Below are 20,882 nucleotides of genomic sequence, written 5' to 3' on the forward strand. Positions count from 1 at the left end.
CTTTTCCTTTTATTTTCTTTTGAGACAGGGTCTTACTATGTAGTGCAGACTGGCCTTGAACTTGCTTATATAGCCCAGGCTGGCCTCAGTCTCATGGTGATCCTCCTGCCTCAGCCTCCCCGAGTATTTACAGGCATGTGCCACCACGCCCAGCAGTACAGCTTGGTTTCTATGTGAGTTGCCTGTACCAAGCCTGTCATGATCTCTGCCCCTGGATACAGCAGAAACTAAGCAGAAGTGTTGGCTGTAGAGGCTTTTCTGAGTCTTTTCTCGAAGCTGCTCAGTACCCCTCAGGGAGATTCCTATTCTTACAGCCTCCTTCCTGCCCACTGTGGCAGAGGTCCCTCCCTGGAAGGGCAGAGGCGGGAGGTCTTCCTGCTGTGGATGGCAGAGGCCCCCAAACTAGAGTCTTGGGTGTCTGGGTAGCTCTGCAAGCAGATTGTTGTGGTTCATCTTCGTTCTGGAGGGGAACAGAGTGAGGAGATTGCTCTTTACTTCTCTGCAGTGCAAGGTCTTCACATTTTTTCAGAAATGTTCAACAGTGATTATGGAAGCTTGCTTCAAAGAACCCAGTCTTCCTCCTTACTTTGGCATTCTAGGCTCTCCTCTGACTGGTTCTCTCCTCCCCTCCTAAGCACAGCCACTGGTTTCTGCACACATGTGGCTTGGTTCCTGCAGTGCCTCACCTAAATGACCTTTTATCCTTATGAGCAACTAACTCAAGTCCATGGGGACCCATATTTCAATTCAGATGCTTAGATTTTGATGCTGAATAATTAGTTCTCTCTTTCTGTCTGCTCCTCTCCTCCTCCAATCAGATCTGTCTTTAAGGGGAAGAGCCAGTTCAACAATTCAGTTTGTTCAATCATCACTCGGTGATAAGCTGATAGCAGGTCTTCCTAGGGTCTTTTCATCACATGAGAACTAGGCCTGGAGAGATTATATGACTTCTCCTATGGATACACAGCTTGATACACTTCTCTGCTTCTGAATCCTGGTTCACTCCTGTCTTTGGGAATTCTTTTACCACTGAGTTGAGGGAAGCTCTTCCATTTTGTACCATTCATTCTTTCATTCATTCATCCAGCTACTCACCTATTTCCCATCCATGCATCCATGCATCCATGCATCCATCCATGCATCCATCCATGCATCCATCCATCCATGCATCCATCCATGCATCCATCCATTAATCCATGCATCCATGCATCCATCCATCCATCCATCCATTAATCCATCCATACATCCATGCATGTATCCATCCTTCCATACATCCATGCATGCATGCATCCATCCATCTATTTATCTACTTAATCTACTTATCCATTCATCCAAATAGTTGTTCTAAGTGCAGTGGATACAAAATCACTAACAGACAAGAAGCCAACTAAGTTATGTACATTATTAGAAGATCATAGATATAATGGAGAAAAACTAGAGAAGGGAGATGCAGAAGGCCGATTAGGAGGTAATATTAAACAGGGTGGCTGGGGAACACCTTATAGGGAAAGCCATCTCACAGCAGGGACTCAGAAGGGAAAGGAGTGGCCAGGCAGTTTTCTGGGAAGAGCACGCTCAGTGCAAGTTATATTAAACACAATGAAGCAGGAGGAGGTCTATGATGATTAAGGAGGAACAAGTCCGGGTGGCAGGCTGTATACACGACAGAATGGCCTATGAGAGGATATGAGGTCAGAGGGGAAGCAGGCCAGGGTGTAGACCTCTAGGTCAGCATAGGGCTTTGGCTTCTTCTTTGCATGAGAGAGGAGCTCCTGAAGAGGATGTGTGGCGGTATATTGTCTGTTTACTCCTCTGCTCTGTGGGGAGCATGGGGAGGCTGGCTGAGATGGAAATGACGCATGAAGCCTGGGAGGTGGACAGAATAGGTGTTTTCCTTTTCTGTTTTATTACTTATGAAACAAACCCAGAAAAGTCCCACTGCTTCCACTAGAGGTGCCACTGCTGATCAGGGTAGGAAACTTAGGGGTCCTAATTAGGGGTCCTGATCCTGATTTGTATTGGCTACTTCCTTTCTTTCCTCTTCTTCCAAAAAAAGTACTCTTTTAGACTTCTCCAAAGTCCCTGTAGCTCCTCCTCAACCGTGCCCCACTGGACAGCACTGCCTGACCACCAGGGTTCTGTCCATGGGAAGGTTCTGCAAACACCCCCCACTTTCAGTTATTCCTGCCTCTTTGCTCTCTGGCAGGGTAGCAAGACCAGCCTACAGAACCTCACATACCTGGGGCTGTAGGGCCCTAGTTGGTGGCCTGTGGCCTTGGAGATGGAACATAACTTGAAATAAGGCCCCAGGGGTAAGGCTGGTGCAGTCTTGTACAGCTATGTCCCACCTTTTGCCCCCATAGTTCTCTGGGAGGATGGATATAGGTTGACTTCTGGTCAAGGCCCAAGGATGGCCGTTCTTGGGCCAGCTATTAGAGTGCATCACCTTGGAGCTTGTTATGAAGGCTGACTCCTGAGGCTTCGCTGCTGCCCTGAGCATGGTGCAGAGGGTCTCAGGAATAGGCTCGGGAATTGTGCTTTTAATTAAGCTCCTCTGTTGTCCTTTTGCAAAAGGCCCTTGAGCCACCTGAAGAAGCACTGACTAGGAGAGGAGGCTCATTACTGTCAGGTATTTTCAGTGCACTCAGTAGGCACCTATAGTGTGGGGTCAGGGTCATCACATAGGGTTACATGTGCTGCGGGAACACAGAGAAAACACAGCTAAATTATCACAGATGAGTTGGTGGGGCTCCTAGGGGGCTGTCCTTAAAACTGAGCCCTGAAATGGTAGCTGGAATTAGCCAGGTGTGGGCAGGGGTAGAAGTGAGGTTAGCACTTGGGAGACTGCTTGGACAGTCACCCTGAGTGAACTTAATTCCTTAAAGAATAATTTTGCATGTGGGCATGGTGGCACATGCTTGTAACCCCAGCACTCAGGTAGGCTGAGGCACAAGGGTTGCAAGATGAGCCTAGCGTGGGCAACTTAGTGACTTAACCAGAGCCCCTATCTCAAAAATTGTAGGGCTAGAGTTCTTCTGTAGTAGTATGCTCATGTGTGTGTGTGTGTGTACGTGTGCGTGTGCATGCGTGCGCGCACACACACACACACACACACACACTTCTGCAGGCATGAATGGTGTGAGTCTCTATGCTCTGTACTTTTTCAGGCCCTGTGGGGACCTTAAGTACTGTGCATAGCCCTTGTTCTGAAGATGTCAACCTGGAAGGAAAGAGCGGATGCACATGTACCCCTACCGAGGTCATCACCTGTGGAAGGCAGAGTCTGCCGTGTTGCTTTGCTCAGGGTAGACAGTTGTAGACATGCGTGAGTTGAGGCCAGAGAGAGGGACTTGTGTGGCTGCAGGTGTACGAAGCAGAAGGCACTGTGAGGAGTGAGGGGCGTACACTGGGCAAGAGGCTGAGACCTATAGGAAAGCAGGAGGGCCTTCCAGGAAGCTGGGCCATAAAGAATGGGTTGAGTTGTGCCCCCCCAAAAGACTTGTCGAAGTCCTAACCTCAGTACCTTACATTTGTGCCCTTATTTGGAAGCAGCGTTGTAGACGTTGTTGAGATGAATTCCTGGTGGAAGAGAGCAGGCCCTACATCCAGTGTGTGGTTTTCCTATGGGAAGAGGGGAAACAGAGGAAAAGGTCATGTGAGGATGGAGGAGAGGGGAGGGGCAGCTGCAAGGCAGAGATCCCCTGGCAGGCAGCAGGAGCTACAAATGCAGGAAACGTCTTCCTCTAAGGTGTGCAGAGGGGGCACAACCTTGCTGCCTCCTTCATTTAGACTTCTGGCCTCCAGAACTGTGAGCAAATGATTTTGTTTTTTGAGACAGGGTCTTGCTCTGTAGTCAGGTTGCCCTCAGACTCAGAGCTCTCCTGTCTCAGCTTCGCAGGTGCTGGGATTACAGGCGTGTGTCACCAGGCTCTGCAAAGTTCTATTCTGAGGCCACTGAGTTTGTGGCTCAGTGTTATGGCAGCCCTAGGAAACAGAGACAGGACTGTGCTCAGGCTTTGGTGCAAGAGTTTGGCCCTTGTCCAGCCGGGGGCTGAGGCGCTCTTTAGGGGAGATTGGACTGCTGAGCTCCTCAGATAGTGGCCTCATGTGGCCTTCAGAATTGACCAGAGAAGGTCGGCCTTCGTTAGTGAGTGTGGAATGTGCACTTAACCTAGCCCTGCCCTTGGCTTTGACTTTCCTCTCTCCAGGGGCAACCCCGTGGGAACTAAGGAGTAGATGGCCTGCCCTGGCCCTCTGCGTGGCTGTGAAGTTGCCAAAGGAAAAGTATGTAACAGCCCAGGAGCTCCCTGGTGGCAAGAGCCTCCTCTGGTTTCTGTATTTGAATAGTTGAGATGGGATGCAGAGTCCAAGCTCTTGGTGACAGTAAACCCACAGACTTTGCCTGAGGGGTAGGATGTACAGACATAGAGTACTGTAGGAGGCCCTAGAGGTCTGGCCCAAGGGTGCTGGACAAGCCACAACTCACCCAGGAAAGCCACAACTCACTTGGCTGTCTGAGGGTCCAGGCTGCTTGGAGATATAAACTGGACGCTCTGGCAAGGGCAGGCAGGAGATTTGTGGAATGGTCCCCCCCAGGATGGCCTGACTGTGGTAGACCTCTTTGCGTGTGGAAATCCAAGTTCTAGTGCGAAATCCAGGGTGATGATCAGATTTCTATGGATGCTTTGACTTTCTTTCTTTCTTTCTTTCTTTTTTTCTTTTCTTTTCTTTTCTTTTCTTTTCTTTTCTTTTCTTTCTTTCTTTCTTTCTTTCTTTCTTTCTTTCTTTCTTTCTTTCTTCCTTTTTTGAAACAAAGTCTTACTATATAGTTAAATCTGGCCTTGAACTCATTGTAAGCCCAGGCTGGCCTTGAATTCACAGTGATCCTCCTGCCTCAGCCTCCTGAGTGCTGGGATTACAAATATGTGCCACCATGCCTGGCTTTCTATGGAGGCTTTGAGAGTCTCCACTGTTCATGGAAAACCATAGGCAGGATTCTTCCCATTTTCCAGTGACCCTACTTGTTCTGGTCTCAAAATTTGTAGTCTCTCTCGTCCTGAACTCAGACGACTAAGAACTAATCTCACATGGCTGTCATGGAACCAACTGTCTCTGTCTCCTGGTGATTATAATGAGAGCCTGCCTGCATTCTGTTAGTGACCCCAGAAATACCACCAACCTTATGATTGGCCAGCAGCCTAAATCTCACCTGAATCTTTCTTAGAATCCCTCTACAGAGCTGTGCTGGTAAACTAGCTGGACTTTAATCCACTCTGGGTGCCTCTGGCGTAGCCTTTGTTTGGAGGCCGTGGGTGAGCAGGGCAAGGAGCACCCAGTGCCATGGACAGAGTGAGATGGGAGCATACAATGGTCAGAAATGCCAGGGAGAAAACAAGATCATATTTTTTTGGGAGCCTGTGTGTGAAGACTAGGTGAGGGGGAGAAGTCAAGAGACCGTGTTAGTCCTGGCTCTGCCTAGCTCTCTGGGTGATTCTTGGCTCCTTGTTTTCCCTCCTTGGACCTTAGTGTCCAGTTCTAGAAATCTCTAATGTGCTGAGACTTGGGGCTGTGCATGTAAGAACCCAAAGGTGGAACCCATCTGTTGTGGATTTGGTGATGTGCTCTGGGAAGAAGGTGGAAAAGTCTGGCCTCAGGATGTCTGAACAGCAGTTTTTCCAGAAGGCTCCTGTGCACCAGAGCACCCAGGGCAGAAATTCTCTGCTGTGGCTGTGCCAGCCTCTGCCCTTGGCTTCACCTTCCTCTTCCACCCACTCTGAGTAGAATTGGGAACAGGTGGCTTCCCTGGTCTTCATGGCTGTTGGGGCAAGAGTTGCTAAGGACGCCTCACCAGCAGAGCAGGTGGTAATGGTTCAGGGTGCTGATTGCCTGGTGTCCCGGGCGCAGCACTTCCTTTCAACTGCTCTGACCTGCCAGACCTGCAGGCAGTGGCGGAAGAGGGGGAGCCACATGCTGTTCCTGTGTGAGGCTTTTCAAAGTCCTGGAAACATTGGCGCTGATTCCACTCAAGCAGCTTGAGTAGGGCATTCTCAAAGCCAGAGGTATTTCTGAAGGGCTTACTGATTCGTCCCTTATTGTGAGGACAATGAGGCACAGCTAATGATCTCTGTGTGTTGCTGTTTCAGTGTCTTGAAGGGCTCTTAATAGTTCTCTGCCTTTGGAGGGACATCTCACCCATTTTCAGACACATGCGGCCCTTGTGACGGCTCTATCTAAATAGACCCTTGAGTGTGCATTGGTGTTGGTGTGATGTACAGGGCTACCTCTCCTCAATGCCTTCATGGAAGGATCAGGGATGTGGAGCAGAGGAAAGCCTCCTATGGCCTTAGATGTTTCTGGGTAAGTCAGGCCTGTGGCAGTGACCACAGGAGTTAATTTGGGGCTCAGCAGGAGAAACTCTTGGCCCCTGGGATGCTCTCTATCTCAGGAACCTTCTGGTTACCAGACCAGCCAGAGCCTCAGAAGAGGGGAGGCTCTTGGCTACCTCCAATGTATCCTGAGCTCCCACCTGAGCTGCTTGTGGCTGGTAGTAGGCGTGAAGGAACCCAGAGCAGAAAGACCTGTCCTGGGCCCCTGACTGAGTTTACAGACCCAGAGTGTCAAAAGGGACTGACAGAAGGCAAGCTGGTTTGGCTCTTATCCAAAGCTGGTTCTGTTGTGGCCACTCAGTGGATTTGGGATTTGGCCAGGCATCTTTGCTCTTCTAGGAAATAATGGCTATCATACCTGACATTTGTTGAATGCTTTTTTTTTTTTTTTTTTGGTAGTGCTAGGGATCCACCTCAGGGCTTTGTACATACTAGGCAAGTGCTCTACCACTAAGCTGCATCCCCAGACCTTTTGAATGCTTTAGAGTATCACTCAGTGTTTAAAATGCTCCAGGGAGGTTGCCAAAGCAGGTATTATTATCTACATTGTATGAGTAAACGAAGCAGTATGCAGGTGGCTTACAGAGTAGCTCAAGATCATAAACGGCTGGTTAAACAGCAAGGGCTGGAGTCCAGCTCTCCTAATTTCCAGTTGCGTTTGGAGAGATTAGTATCTTGGCTGAGGGGCCTGGAGCCTCCTCAGCTTACAAGGTGTGCCAAAGGAAAGCCATAACTATGATCCTAGTCCAGGGTGGGGAAGGTGTTAGATCTACTTCCCCAACTGGAGAACCAAGCCAATTTCTTCCAGCCTCCCTGGGTTGAGGAAGAGCTGAGTTTGGTCTCATTGCTCCTGTCACCTGCCAAGTTTCTGCTGACACTGAACTTAGCCCAAGGCATCCTAGGGGGAGCCGTCCTCCTTGACACCAGTGGGTGTCTCCTTGCCCAGTGCCCAAAAGTTAAAAGCTCTCCCAGCAACCCTCCCCTCAGATCCCAGGGAGATTCAGTTTCTTTGGGCTGGGGAGTGGGGCGGTTGGGGGAAGCCAGGCACCTGCCTCAGTCTGTTTCAGATTCAACTTGCATCACTTCCTCCTTCCTTACCCTCTCCTACTGAGCTCAGGCTTCCAAGGGGAAAAAGTTAGTGCCCAGTGACTCCTGCAAAGATCTCTGCGCTGATCTCTGGAAAAACTGCATGCTCAACAGAATATCCCTTCCCTAATAGTCAGTTTACACAAAGGAGGTAGGACTTAATGTTTTGTTTCTTCCAAAGGTATTTGCCTTTCAAAAAGGAAAAAGCAGCTGGGTATGGTGGCACGCATCTGTAATCCCAGCCCTTGGGAGGCAGAGGCAGGAGGATTGCTGTGAGTTCAAGGCAAGCCTGGGCTACATAGTGGGTTCAAGGCTGGCCGGAACTACATGGTGAGATCCTGTCTCAAAAAACCAAAATGAAGAAGCATCCCTCAGGAATTTTCCAGGCATTTGCGACGAGATATCATGGAGTTTCTAGTGATTTTTTTTCTGTTCCTCTCAAATCAAGAATTCATTGGAATGGGGGTGGAGTGGAGAATAAAGTTTCTGTCAATTTCCTGTCTTATGGGTTAAAAACAAGAGTGTTTACATCTTTAATAATCCTTTTTAAAGGAGGAAGTATCAGGTGGACTAAGAAGTCACTATCCCAAGGCAGATGTAGCCCTTTTCATTGACTGAGTGCGGCCAGGGCTAGGGCTATGGCCTGGTGCCGGGACAGCAGCTGGGAACTCAAGAGATGGTAAGGAGCTGGGCTGTAGAAGCAGCTGATGCCAGCAAGCCCTCATGGCCTTTGGATAAGCACTTCTCAGAGCTTGAGGGTTTTGCTCCTTAGTGAAATCAAATAATTGGTCTGTGAGATGATCCCTCCTCACCCCCAAATCCCAAGATTCTTTCTCATTGCTCCTTTTGTCATGTATTCTGTCCCTTGGATGGATCATTTTGGGGCTAGAGTCCATCCAGGGACCAGTTGTTCTGGTGGGATCAGCTTTGACCTTAGGGGCTTGGCCAGGAAACCAAAGAAACTTTCCAAGAACAGCTAACTCTTTTACTGTATCCCAGTCATCCTTGTCTAGGGAAAGAGGTAAGGATCAAAAGAATGGCCCAAGAGGGTCTCAGGGTCCTAGACAAGATCTAGAGGAAAGGTCAGGCAGCTGGTGGTGTGGAGACTTTGTGTTCTGAGATGCTTGGAGACAGCTTGTGAGAAGCTAATGCATGGGCTAAGGGCAGCCCGTGGATGACTTGGGACTCTTCTGCCCCCTGAAGCTGGGGATTTGACCCCCTAGGACATGCAGATCCAAGAGCAAATTTGGAAATAGAGTTTTTGTGGGATTTTATTACTGATAAAGAATAAAATAACTGCATAATTCTACATGAATGATGGTCAAAGATATTTTATTTATTTGAATTTGGACTCTAGTTTCACTTCAAAGAGAGGAGGTCATGTGGAAGAATCAGCGCAGTAGTTCCTAGTTATAAATGTCTGCTAAAGAGACGTGGACAAGCTGGAATGGAGTTTACAATGACGTGGGCTTGAGACAGGTCGACAAAACAAAAACTCTTGAATTTCGATCTCTGGTCTTCTGATCTCCAGGTTCAACATAAGGACAGAACTCCCTGGCACTTGGTGCCAAGGAAGGCTTATTACAGAGGGTTTCAGATGTTGGTATTCTTTACAGTTACCTTGTGAAACACATAGCTACCTACTGGCCCAGCCGCAGAGCCTGGAACCTGTGCTTGCAAAACTCTGCAGAAAAAGGTGCACCGTCCTCAGTGACAAAGCTCTGCTGGAAAGCCTTATTGAGCAAACAGCTTGGGCCTTGTTCTGTGTCTGCATCACATTTGATAACCCTTCTTTTTTCTTAGAGAGCTGTGAGGGGGATCAAAGAACAAGAACATGAGCTGGGTGTGGTGACTCTCATCTATGATCCCAGCATTTGGGAGGCTGAGGCAGGAGGATTGCTGTGAGATTGAGGCTAGCCTGGGCTACACAGTGAGTTCAAAGCCAGCCTGAACTACATAGCCAGACCCTGTCTCTAAAAACAAAACAAAACAAAACAAAACAAAACAAAACAAAACAAAACAAGACAAAACAAGACAAAACAGAATAAGAACATGAAAAACACAATACCCTGGAGACTTGACATCCCAGAGTGAAAAGTTGCCTTTAGGGGGCTTCTTAAGAGGTGGAGAAAATGATAGAAAGCAGACACAGGAAGGTATTTTTCTGCAGAGGCCAGGAGATGAAATTTTCTTTCACCCTTGGCCCTCTAAACAGTGGGGCAGATTATCCAACGGGGCAACAAGTATGAGGGGAGAAGAACCGTAGGATGTTTTGGCTTCCCCCTCCCTGCAGGCATTTCCATGGAACTCTAGCACCTTACGGGACATGATGTGTTAACTTCATGGGGAGCAGAAGGATCTCTGTTCTGAGGGCCATGGACTGAAGGCCAGAGCTTGCTTCTTTCCAGTTAGACTCACCAGGCCCTTGGCAACTGCATCACCCTGAGTCCAGGCAATGTGTTTTGGAACAAGTGAGGAGCTCAGGAAACAAAATCGGTGCTTGGTTGGTGGTGGAGAGAGGAGAGAGAAATGGAGCCCAGAGTGACAGCTGGGGCTGTGGGGATGGTGGGAGTAGCTGGAAGCATGGCTTGCAAAGAAGGGCTGGTGGCAGAGTGGGCAAGTAGAGAGAAGCAGGACTGGCTTTGTGTGCGCTCTGCCTGGATGCGGCTGGGGCTGGACATGTTCCACGTCAGATGTTTGGGCCTTCCGTGCTCTGGGGCTGAGCTGGTAGCTTGCTATTAAGGTGCCCTGATGTCAGCACCCAGGCTGTGCAGGGATGGGGTGGCTGTGTTGGCAGCAGCACATACAGTATGGTACTTTATGTCCTGGAATGGGTCCAGACTCACTTTGCCAGGACATAACCCACCCAGGGGTCCTCTGTGCCTCTCCCGTACCTCCTGCTCCAGGCACCATCTGGGCTTCAGCAAGAAGCTAGGGAGGGAGGGAAAGACACCAGCTTTGGATTTAAGGAAATTGAGCTGAGTACAATGGGAGGGTCCCTGGGCCTCAGACCTACCTCACAGCAGAGACTTGGGTCCAGTGGCACAGCTGCTTCCTGGAGATCAAACTTTAGGGGCCAATAGGACGGTTTGTTTCATGGAGAGACTTTCTGTTCAGGAGTTATTTTTAGCCCAGGATGGAAGGTCACAGGGCATAAAGCTATCATCCTGTCTTTTTCACTCCAAACTGTTTAGCAGAGAAGGTCAGGGGCAGCTTGGAACTAAGATATAAAAACCACACACACACACACACACACACACACACACACACACACACACAAAACCAGGGAAGAGAGGTGTGGACATAAATGTATATACACATACACTTGACTTCCTGTATAGGGTCCAGGAGTGGAAATACACAATAGTGTGAGGATCATGGTAAACTCGCCACATCTGGGGTCCTCATGCCCTTCAGGTCAACGCAGGCTTCTCACTCCCATCAGGACAGAATCTCAGAAATTGAACTCAGGACCTTGCACTGAGCTATATCCTCAGCTCTAGAGGGTCTTTTGAGAATAACAGGAATGTTACAGGTCAGACCTAGAGTCCATTTGGTTCAGTATCATCACCACCACCACCATCATCATCATCATTGTCATTATCATCAGTATCACCACAACCCCCATCGTTGTCATCACCATCACCATCATCATTGTTGTCACTGTCATCATCACATCATCATCATCATCATCACAGGGCAACAGGGGCCTATGGAAATGATGAGATTCCCCAGAAGAGACACCTCAACTATCACTGCTATTTCAAGGAAAAACCCCATACCCTGGGAGACCCACTTGAACATGGCACCCCCAGTGGGCACTCTGCTAATGAGGAGGGGCTGTGAGCAGAAACTTTGAGGTCAGGATTATTTGGTTTAGCAGTTGCACTGCCTGGCAACCTTGTGTGTTAGAATTACTGAAGGTTTTTTTTTTTTTTTTTTCTCTTTTTACATCTTGATTCTGGGGCTATACCTTGCATTATTTAAATCAGAGCCACCAAGGAAGGAGAGGAAATACAGAACCAAGTAGCAGTGATTCCAACATATAGGCAGTGCCGAGAACTACAGGTGGAGTGGCAGGTTTATGGGTGGTGTAGGTCGGCACCTCTCAATATGTAACAAGTAAATAAATCACCTGAGCATCTCGTTAAGTGTGGATTCTGATCAGTGGGTCATGCGTGGGGCCTGAAATTGGCATTTTCAGCAAGCTCCCAAGTGATGCTGAGGGAGCTGGTCCCTATACCTACTTTGAACAGTGAAAACCCCACTCAGAGGTTGAATAGTTTCCTGTGCAGCTGTGAGGTCTAGCGCTTTCTGTGGAGAAGGCAGAGGCCTGGGCCTGGAAGCACAGAATTAAGATATGGTTCCTATTATCCAGGAGCCAGAGGCATGAGCCTGGGGAGAAAGTACATGTAGGCAGGGGCTGAGGTCCTTATGGGAAGGGGTCTCTTGTGCTCCCTGAACATGTCATGGACCAGGAGTTGGCAGTTCTGAGTTCCAGTCACCCCTTAGTAGCCTAATGGCTATGTGTCTGGGGTAGGTCAGTGTCACTAATTTGGCTTTAAAATCTGCCTGACAGTAACAAAGGAAGCTAAAAATGGTCATGTATGTGAAAGTGCTTGGAGGAGTTTTATATATTAGTATATGGAACTCCTTTATAATAAAAATCCCCAAAGCTTCTGAATTTGACACAGGTTGGCTGTCTGTGGGGACTTATGAGGAAATATCCATTCCCCATTCCAGCTTTCTGAGAATTGGTGGGGGCACCCTGATGCAGAAGGCTGTTTTTTTTCCCTGCCCCATCTGTACTGGGGATTAAACCTAGTGCCTCACACATACTAGGCAAGCACTTTACCACTGACCTACTTTCATATTCCTTTTTTTATTTTGAGACAGAGTCTTGCTAGGTTGCTCAAGCTGGGCACTTGTGATCATTCTGCCTTAGCCTCCCAAGTAGCAGGGATTATAAGTAGGTACCACTGCGCCTAGTTCAGAAAGGCTTTTTTTCATGGAAGGCAGAAACGGGAGCACCAGGTTTGGCTTGAGAGGGGATGTTATACCCAGCAGAGAGATAGAGAAAGAGGCCCTGAGAATCAGGGGAGACAGGGATGGTCTCAGCCACCCCAAGCCAGGACCCTTTTGTTTCCCCTTCCCCACAACTATGTACTGTCCTCCACTGCAGGCTTTTGTTGTTGTTGTTTTTGCTTTTCGTTTTTCTTCCAGTACCAGGAATCGAACTCACGACCTTGAGTGTGCCAGGCAGGCGCTTTGCCGCTGAGCTAAATCCCCAGCCCCCACAGCAGGCATCCTGAAACAGATCCCAATCTGGGCAGGATGGGCAGAGGGATAGGCCTAGCCCTTGCTTCCCTACCCATTTTCCCAACGTCTTAAACTTGACCATTGGCAGGGGTCTCTGGCACATACTGAGACCCTGTATTCCCTCTCTCACTCTGCTCTTTTCTGTGCCCTCTGATCTCTGGGTAAAGCTCTAGGCCCTTAAAAAAAGGATCCCCTTGGAAGGGTTTGGCTGAAGCCAATAGGAAGCCCAGATCCTGCCTGTTTTGGATATCTCCTCCTCATGCCCAGTGGCCTCTAATCTGGGGTAGTGAGGCCAGCAAATGCCCGTCCTTAAGGGGACAGGGTTGGATGTGTGACTTAATAAGGTTGAGAGCCACAAGTAATCCACTAAGTACTTCGCCATGTAACCTAAGATTATCTGGCCTGCAAACACCTGTTTTCACCCTTTTGCTGATAGCAGTATAAAAAGCATGCTGGTTAATGACTCTAGGAACTGACAAGGGGTGGAATGTACAAGCATCTGTCCTATCTTGGAAGTATCTCCTCATGAGCCCACCTGCACTTGCCCATCAGCAAGAGTGAAGGGCTGGAAGGGCTCACCTAAGTTTCCATCCATACACAGTCATTAAGACCCAGTGGGGAGATTCGAAGGTCAGAGCCAGGGTGTGGGGGTTCTCAGGTAAGTGTAGCTGCCAACTCCCTTAGTAATGGACAACACGCCAGTCCTTTAACTTCCTGACCCATGGTCCCCACATCTTGAGTAGGAGGCAGGTGGTGGTGAAGACTCAGGGAAGGAGGCATAGCATTGCATACCAGGTACACGCCATACTCCTGGGAGAGGAAGCTAGATTGATATAGGCTCTTTTGAGAGGCAGAACAAGTGCCAACCCTCTGAACTGACCAATCATGTTCTAATCATTTAGAACTGCAAGTCCCTGCTTCGGGTGGCACAGAAGATGTTGGCAATTTGTTGGAGAATCATTTCTCTGCTGGAAACGCAAGTCTAGAGGAGAAAGAAAGGGCACTTTATGCAGATGCGGCCCTTCAAGACAAGAATCTGTTCCTTCACTACCCAGACAGCAGGGAGGCTGAAAGCTCAGAGCAGAACACCGCCGGGGCCCCTCCCGCTGCCACCAGCCCGGGCTCCGAGTCTGAAGCCAGCCTCTCCAGTGCCTCAGCTGCAGAATCAGCTCCAACTGGGGATGTTACAGGGCCCGGGAAGGAAGAGGAGGGCCTGTCAGGAGCAGGCGTCTTTCCTCTGGGAGAGGATAAGGGGCCTATGGAAGAGGAGAGGCTAAAGCTCAGTTCAGTAGGAGAGGAGGAGGAGGTTGGGCTGGGGCTCCCCACAGCAGGAGCTGTCAGTGGGAAGACAGAAGGACAGGTGGGGAGTGGCGAGGTTCCCCAAGAAGCTGAGGAAGTCCTAGGCCACAGTCTCATGCAGGAAGAAGCAGCAGGGACAGCAGAGCCTGAAGTCAAGGGGGCCTTTTCCAGTTTAGAGGGTGAAGAGTTCCACACCCTAGAGGCAGAAAGTGAGGGGAGCCCAGGGTCTGATCATCAGCACACAGAGCAGGATGGGGATGCAGTGTCTGCAGAGGAGGCTGAGGACCAGTTCACACCCCAGGTCCATGGCTCGGAGGCAGAAGGCAAGAGCGGCCATGGGCCTGATCACCAGCCTGCAGAGCTAGATCGAGATGCCACATCTATGGGAGAAGCATCGGAGGCTGACATGGGCACAGAAAGTGGGCAAGGAGCTGAAGACCAGCCCCAGCCCCAGCCCCAGCCTCAGGCCCATGCCCATGCCCCGGAAACAGAAGGCGAGGGCAGCCCAAGGCCTGATCCCCAGCCCACGGAGCTGGATGGAGCCCTTGACACTGCAGTTGTGGGAGTAGAGTTGGAATCTGCTATGGACACAGAAGCCAGGGAAGGGGCTGAGGACCAGGGGGAGGCAAGCCCCATCAAGGAGACTGGCCCAGCCACAGAGGTCAGTGAAGAATCGGAGGGTTCCCAGAGCTCCAGGCCTGGGGAGACTGAGGAGGACCACCCTGCTAAGGCCCAGATGCCAGGGATGCCTGTGGAGGGCCCTGATGAGGCCTCCTCTGAAGAAGCAGGTGGTGAAGAAGGTGCAAGTGAGGAGGAAGGAGTAGTTCCATCCCAAGAAGAGTCCGAAGAAGACAGCGGTGACGAGCCTAGCTCAGAAGAAGGGGATGACTCTGAGGAGGCTGGGGAGCCTCAAGGAGCAACAGGAACCACAGGCCATGAGGAGAAAGGACCTCAGCTCAGCACAGAGGAATTGAATACAGAGTCTGAGGGTGGCGAGACCCAGAGTCCTGAGGCAGAGGAGCCGGAAGAGGGACATCAGGGGAGGGGGAATCCCGTAATTGCTCCACAGGGTAGGAATTAATTTCTGAAGGCATCCCCAGCACCTTGGGCAGCTGCATTCTTCATGGAAGTCTTGTATGTAGTGGGACAGGCAGGGCTGGGATGGGCAGGAGAGCCTCTAGCTAGTCCCGGTTTGCTGGGTGGGGCTCCAGCTGGGGCACTGGCCTGGGGAGGTGCCCGTGGGCTGCCCCTCAGCCACTTACCGCCAGTGTGGAGGGAACAAGCGAGAGGGTCCAGAGGGATCTAGCCACTTCTGGGTCGGGCCCTCAGGAACTTCCCCATTAGGATCATTACTTTAACGTGGACCGGTGCTTTAAGGGCAAGAGGACTGATGGTATGGTCTGAGAGCCCAAGTTGCCTGATGGAAAGCTGTGGGTGGGATGAATTGGGAACCAAGCGATCATCTTGTGGCCTCGTACCTGTGTCTCCCCTTGAAGACCTCCCATAGGAGGCATGGGGAACTGGGACTGAGGGGTTAGAACTGTGGTAACTCAGGCTGTGACCACCAGTGTCCCTTGAATATCTATCTGCCTAAGGCTGAACGGCCCTCAAAGGACTGGGAAACAGGAGCGGGGGAGAGACGATGGGGCCAAGCTATCGGCAGCATTAGGGATATATCTGATGTGGAGGGTGCTCAGGTTCTTCAGTCTTCATCTCTGTGCCTGGCCGGAGCAGAGGTCAGGCTTTCAGAGTGGAGGTTGGGGTCAAGTCTTCACTTCCCCACATAGCTTCCTCGCAAGTTTCTTTTTTTTTTTTTTTTTTCTCCGGTACCGGGAACCGAACTCACGACCTTGTGCTTGCCAGGCAGGCGCTTTGCCGCTGAGCTAAATCCCCAGCCCCCCTCGCAAGTTTCCTTGGAGAATCTAATGTATGTACCCCCTGCCCTCCATAAGAGCTGGGGGCTGCAATCAGTGTGGTCCTCCCCTTTCTCTGACCCTCCTAATTTTGGGTCTGGGGCTTCCTCAGTTTGATCTCCTGAAATACCACAGGAGGCATGTTGGTACTGGCCTCCCTCTGCCCCACAGGTCTAAGTCCTTCTGAGCAGACAGCCTGGCTAGAAAAGGCTGTGATTCTAGGGACCCATGGATGTGGGAAACCTTCTCTGCTTGGGGAGCTGGTGGCAGGCATGGGCATTTCTTGCTTGTATGGTCAGAACAGTTTACCCCCAGCGCATGCACGTACACAAACACACACAATGCAGTGCAGCATCCCTCTACCCATTCTCCTATCAGTGTGATCCTAATAAGATACTCATTCCATCAGTCAGTTGTCTGCCTAGAGCCCCTTGTGGGTGCCTGTTGCCTTGGGATGAGATACAAACCCCTGTGGTGGCCCCTGCAAGGCTGTCTGGTCAGCTCCTGTGGATATCTTTGGCTGTCCAGCACCCAGGTCTCCATGCCTGTGGCTGGCTATAGGCTTTTTCTTGCTTCTTGCTAAACTCTTGGCCGGCCCTTTGCAAAAGAAACAAACAAAAACTTTCCATTCTTTAGTAATTAATTCCTCCTCAAGAAGGTTTCTCTAGCTCCCTGCTAAGTCTGTAGGCATGCTTCTTAGGTACTCCTAGCTGCTGGGATTGTTTTCTTTTCTAGCTTCCTCACTGCTCACAATATTTATTTTTACTTTATTATTTTATTGCATGTTTTTACAGTAGTGGAAATTGAAACCAGGACCTTTGCATTGAGCTACATTCCCAGCCCTTTTTAGTTTTTTAAAATTTTAATTTATTTTTATTTTTTTATTTTGAGATACGGTCTTTCTAAATTGCCCAGACTGGGCTTGAATTTGCAGTCCTCCTGCCTCAGCTTCCTAGATTGCTGGGATTACAAGCATGTGCCACCACGCCTGGTAATTACTACATATTTAAAAGACTGTCTGCTCTCTCCCATTGACTCTAGGACAGGTCCCTAGGGGAGAAGCTGTGCCTTTGTGGGTACTACTGGATTTCCAGCGTAATGCTTGATAGGGGCACAATAAATTTTTGTTGAGTAAATAAAATGGATAGTGGTGCTTAGATACTGAGTTTGGATTTTCAAATTGCATCCCAAAGGCAGAACACAGTTCCGTTCAAGCTGGTGGCTTGCTTAGCACCTACTCGAGGGCCAGCCCCATTCATTCCTGTGAGGCTTAGAACTTTGCTCTGACCCTGTTGTCTGCTTCTCTCTGCAGAAGAGACAGAGGATGTGAGTGAAGAAGCCCCGATGAGGGACCGCTCCCACATTGAGAAGACCTTGATGCTCGGTGAGGACAAGCCAGCTGATGATTTTTCAGGTAAGCTGAGGAGGGAGACGGGCCTGGTTAGTTCTGTGGGAGGCAGCGAGGCAGAACCTCTGAGGTGACTGGGACTCAGAGTGCAATGGGCCTGGAGCTACAGAGGACCACAGGGAGGAGGAGAGCCCTGCGGGTGGGGAGCCACATGGAGGATTTGTGATCAGGGCAAGGCAGGTCAGCAGGAAGGAGGACAGTGATCCAAGCAGAGAGACCTGTGTAAGTGCTGAGGGCCGATCCCAGGGCTGCCACCTAAAGGCTACGCTGGCTGGGAAGATAGTTAATAACAGTGCATCCCATTTGCTTTGATTTTTAGTTTGCAAATCTCTTTTATGTTTCATTTTATCCTAATAACAACCCAAGGATTTCGGTAATGCTTGTGAGGTGAACGTGATCACCACTACACTATGGAAACCGATTTGGTAATGCTTGTTGTCTCTTAATCCAGTGAGCTGGTGAAGCTCAGAGCAAAGTGGTGATTTGATTTTGGCTCAGAGCTGGAGAAGGTAGAGTGAGGGCTGGGGCCTCCCTAGCCTAACCCTGGGTCCCACATACCATTCTCTTGTGCCAACACCCAGCAGCTTCCAGCTGGGGCTGTGCTGTCCCAGGAGGATACCTGGGAAGTCTGGATCCTCTCAGGATCACCAGTGCAGTGATGTGCAAGGGCCGGGGTGGCTGGCCGTACTGCAGACTTGCTGGGCAACTTGCTGGGCCTAGGGCAGGGCAAGTTGAAGTGGGCAGCAGAAAGAGCTTGAATTCTTATTTCACAAAGAGAGCCTTTAGACAGATTGTGGGCTGAGCTGGTGTTTTCAGATACCCTGTTCAGGTGGGGAAGGAGATGAGAAGTTAAAAAAAAAAAAAATGGCTAAGGCAGCTTTGTGTTGGGGGGAGGTTGGTAGGAATGCTTGTAGTTTGAGGATTTCAGAAGATTGTGATGTGGACCAGCTCACTCCATGACATTACATGATCTCTCACTGCTAACAGTCCCTGATCCTCCCCAGGCAGAGGTAAAGCCAATTGGGCTGTAAGATTTCTCCCCAGCGGAGGACCCACCTGGAACCTACCCTGTCTGATCCTTCCCCCTACCCATGCCTTTCTGCCTTTAGCGGTGTTGCAGCGGCTTCGAAAGATCTACCACACATCCATCAAGCCCCTGGAGCAGTCTTACAAATACAATGAGCTCCGACAGCATGAGATCACAGGTACAGTGTGGGTCTGGAGTGGGGGGCTGGATCTCTGACCCACTATGGTGCCCACACAGGTTCACAAGTTCCATGGGTATACATAGGGATGCTAGGGCTGAGGTCTCCTGCAGGGTTGGCTAGGACAGGTACCTTGGTCCTGTGAAGCATCCCCATCATGCTCAAAGATATATGAGAGTTTGACAGATAGCATTTCACTGTGACAGCATTTCATTGTGACAGCGTTTCATTGTGAAGCATTTATGTCTCAGTACTACAGATTTTAATTTTCAGGGTAGTGATGCCAACTTCAATCCCTGAGCTCAAGAGCCCTCAAGGGTTTCCTGTTCACCTAGTGCATCATTTCTGAGTCCTCTGATTGGCCTGGAATCCTCTCTACCTCCTTATTAAAGCTCTTCCTGAGCGGTTTCTCTTGGAATAGGATTCTTTTAAAAATTAGGTTTAAAAAATTGGTTTTCAAAGTACCAAAAATAAGACATACTCGCTGCAAAAATCTTTTTCTAATACTGTAGTATTTGAACTAAAAATTCTTTCATTGATCTCCAACTTCTCTAATTCCACTCCCAGAGACACCCACTGTTTTTTTTTTTTTTAAATTTTTTTTTGACACCCACTGTTATAGCTTCTTGTGAATGCTTGCAGACATTTCTGTAGATACGTGAATGTAAAAAGTATGTCATTTTTTTTACACACATGGGATCATATTACGCTGTGTACACATGTGTGGATAACATGTCCATGTGCACCCATGTGTATGTTTGCATGTGTAGGTCTCCCTTATTCTTTCTGGTGGCTGCTTGGTCCTGTCCTGCATGAATGCACCATGCTCTCTGTATTACCAGTCCTCTCCTGATGGCCAATAGGATGCTTTCCATTTTTCATTTTTAAAAATGTTCCAAACATGACTATAATCATATATTTTATACAAGTACATTTGTAAGCTATGTTCTTGAAAATCCAGTTCCAACCCTGGAGTTAAACATTTTGATAGCTGTTGCCAAATTGCCCTAAATATACCGGTTTGTACTCACGAGAATGATAGATGAGAGTTCTTGTTCCCCCACAGCTGTGTCATGTTTAAGTGTAACTCGTTTTTGTGGCACTGGGGATGGAACTCCAGGCTTCATACACACCGGTGGGCACTCTGCCACTGAGCTACATACCCGGCTCTTGTTACCCATCTTTTAAAGCTTTTGTAATGATACCTTATTTTGATTGGCTGATTGTGCTACGGATGGAAGCCAGGCCCTTGAGTGTGCTAGACAAGTACTGCATCACTGAGTTATACCCTCAGCCCTTACTGCTGTTTCTACTGTAAGTGGCATCACATGTCTCTTCCTGTGTTAATTGGATATTTCCATACTGTCTCACTCGATTCTCGCAATGGCTGTAGAGCGGATGTCTGGTAGATTACAGAGCTGGAAAGAGGACAGTGACGTTCTGTTTCTTCTCCTGGGAGTTACCCTGTCCCACCACTTTCCGTACTGTTTCTTGCAAGCAGAGATGCGAGGTTACACAATCTCCTAGTGGCTTTCCTTTGTCCTTTGCACTGCCTTCTCTCCCAGCTCTCTACCCAGAGGTGTAGCCCTTCCAGGAGGGACCGATGTTGAAGCGGCAGAGGTCAGGAGGCTGCTGCCCAGGTGCTCTGGAATGAGGGCCTGCATGGCTCCCAGCCTCACTTTCTGGACCTGGCTCTTCTCCCCTAGTCCCTCACCAGTTCCTGCCGGACCTGCGGTCCCTCAGGCTCATGGTGGACAACAACATATGCCCGCAATGCCCCCTGCTGTGGAGAGCTGGAATAGCAGCGTGGGAAGCCCTGTTTGTGGTCTGTCTCAGAATTTTCAGGTCCAGTGTCTAGCTTGGTCTCACCAAGGCACGTGTAAAGATTTCTGTGAAGTATCTATGGCTATAACCAGGGACTCCTGTCACCCTCAGCCTACCCGCAGTCAGATCAGATAGGTCTTGGTCTCTCTCTTGCATGCACGGGCTGCGTGCATGTGTGTGTGTGTGTGTGTGTGTGTGTGTGTGTGTGTGTGTGTTTACAGAAAGGAAAAGAGGGAGCAGGGACACAGTATTGCTTTCAGACAATGTATGTGTGCCTGCCCTTTACAAGACATCATCTTCTAGGACTTGGCTTCATCCCAGAGAAAGAAAACCAAAGGAAGTCTACTGTACTACTACTCTGTATATAAAAAAGACAGGGAATAAGATATCTACAAACACTTTATACATGCATTAAGATATCTGGAACACTATATAAGAAACT

The 20,882-nt window shown here is 49.4% G+C and overlaps 1 protein-coding gene across 2 annotated transcripts in view; it reads left to right on the plus strand.

The window, feature by feature from the left end:
• Srl (sarcalumenin) overlaps positions 1-20,882 on the plus strand; it is a 42,580-nt gene that overhangs the window by 11,756 nt on the left and 9,942 nt on the right. The window contains exons 2-4 of one of the 2 annotated variants that reach the window (XM_005391314.2): positions 13,694-15,160; positions 17,316-17,417; positions 18,521-18,616. In XM_005391314.2, coding sequence (XP_005391371.1) covers positions 13,694-15,160; positions 17,316-17,417; positions 18,521-18,616 — 1,665 coding nt within the window. The remainder of the gene's footprint in view (positions 1-13,693; positions 15,161-17,315; positions 17,418-18,520; positions 18,617-20,882) is intronic. The other variant, XM_005391315.2, reaches the window with a different exon arrangement.

The sequence above is a fragment of the Chinchilla lanigera genome, unplaced genomic scaffold, assembly GCF_000276665.1.
Source record: "Chinchilla lanigera isolate Chin_1 unplaced genomic scaffold, ChiLan1.0 scaffold00041, whole genome shotgun sequence".
NCBI lineage: Eukaryota > Metazoa > Chordata > Mammalia > Rodentia > Chinchillidae > Chinchilla > Chinchilla lanigera.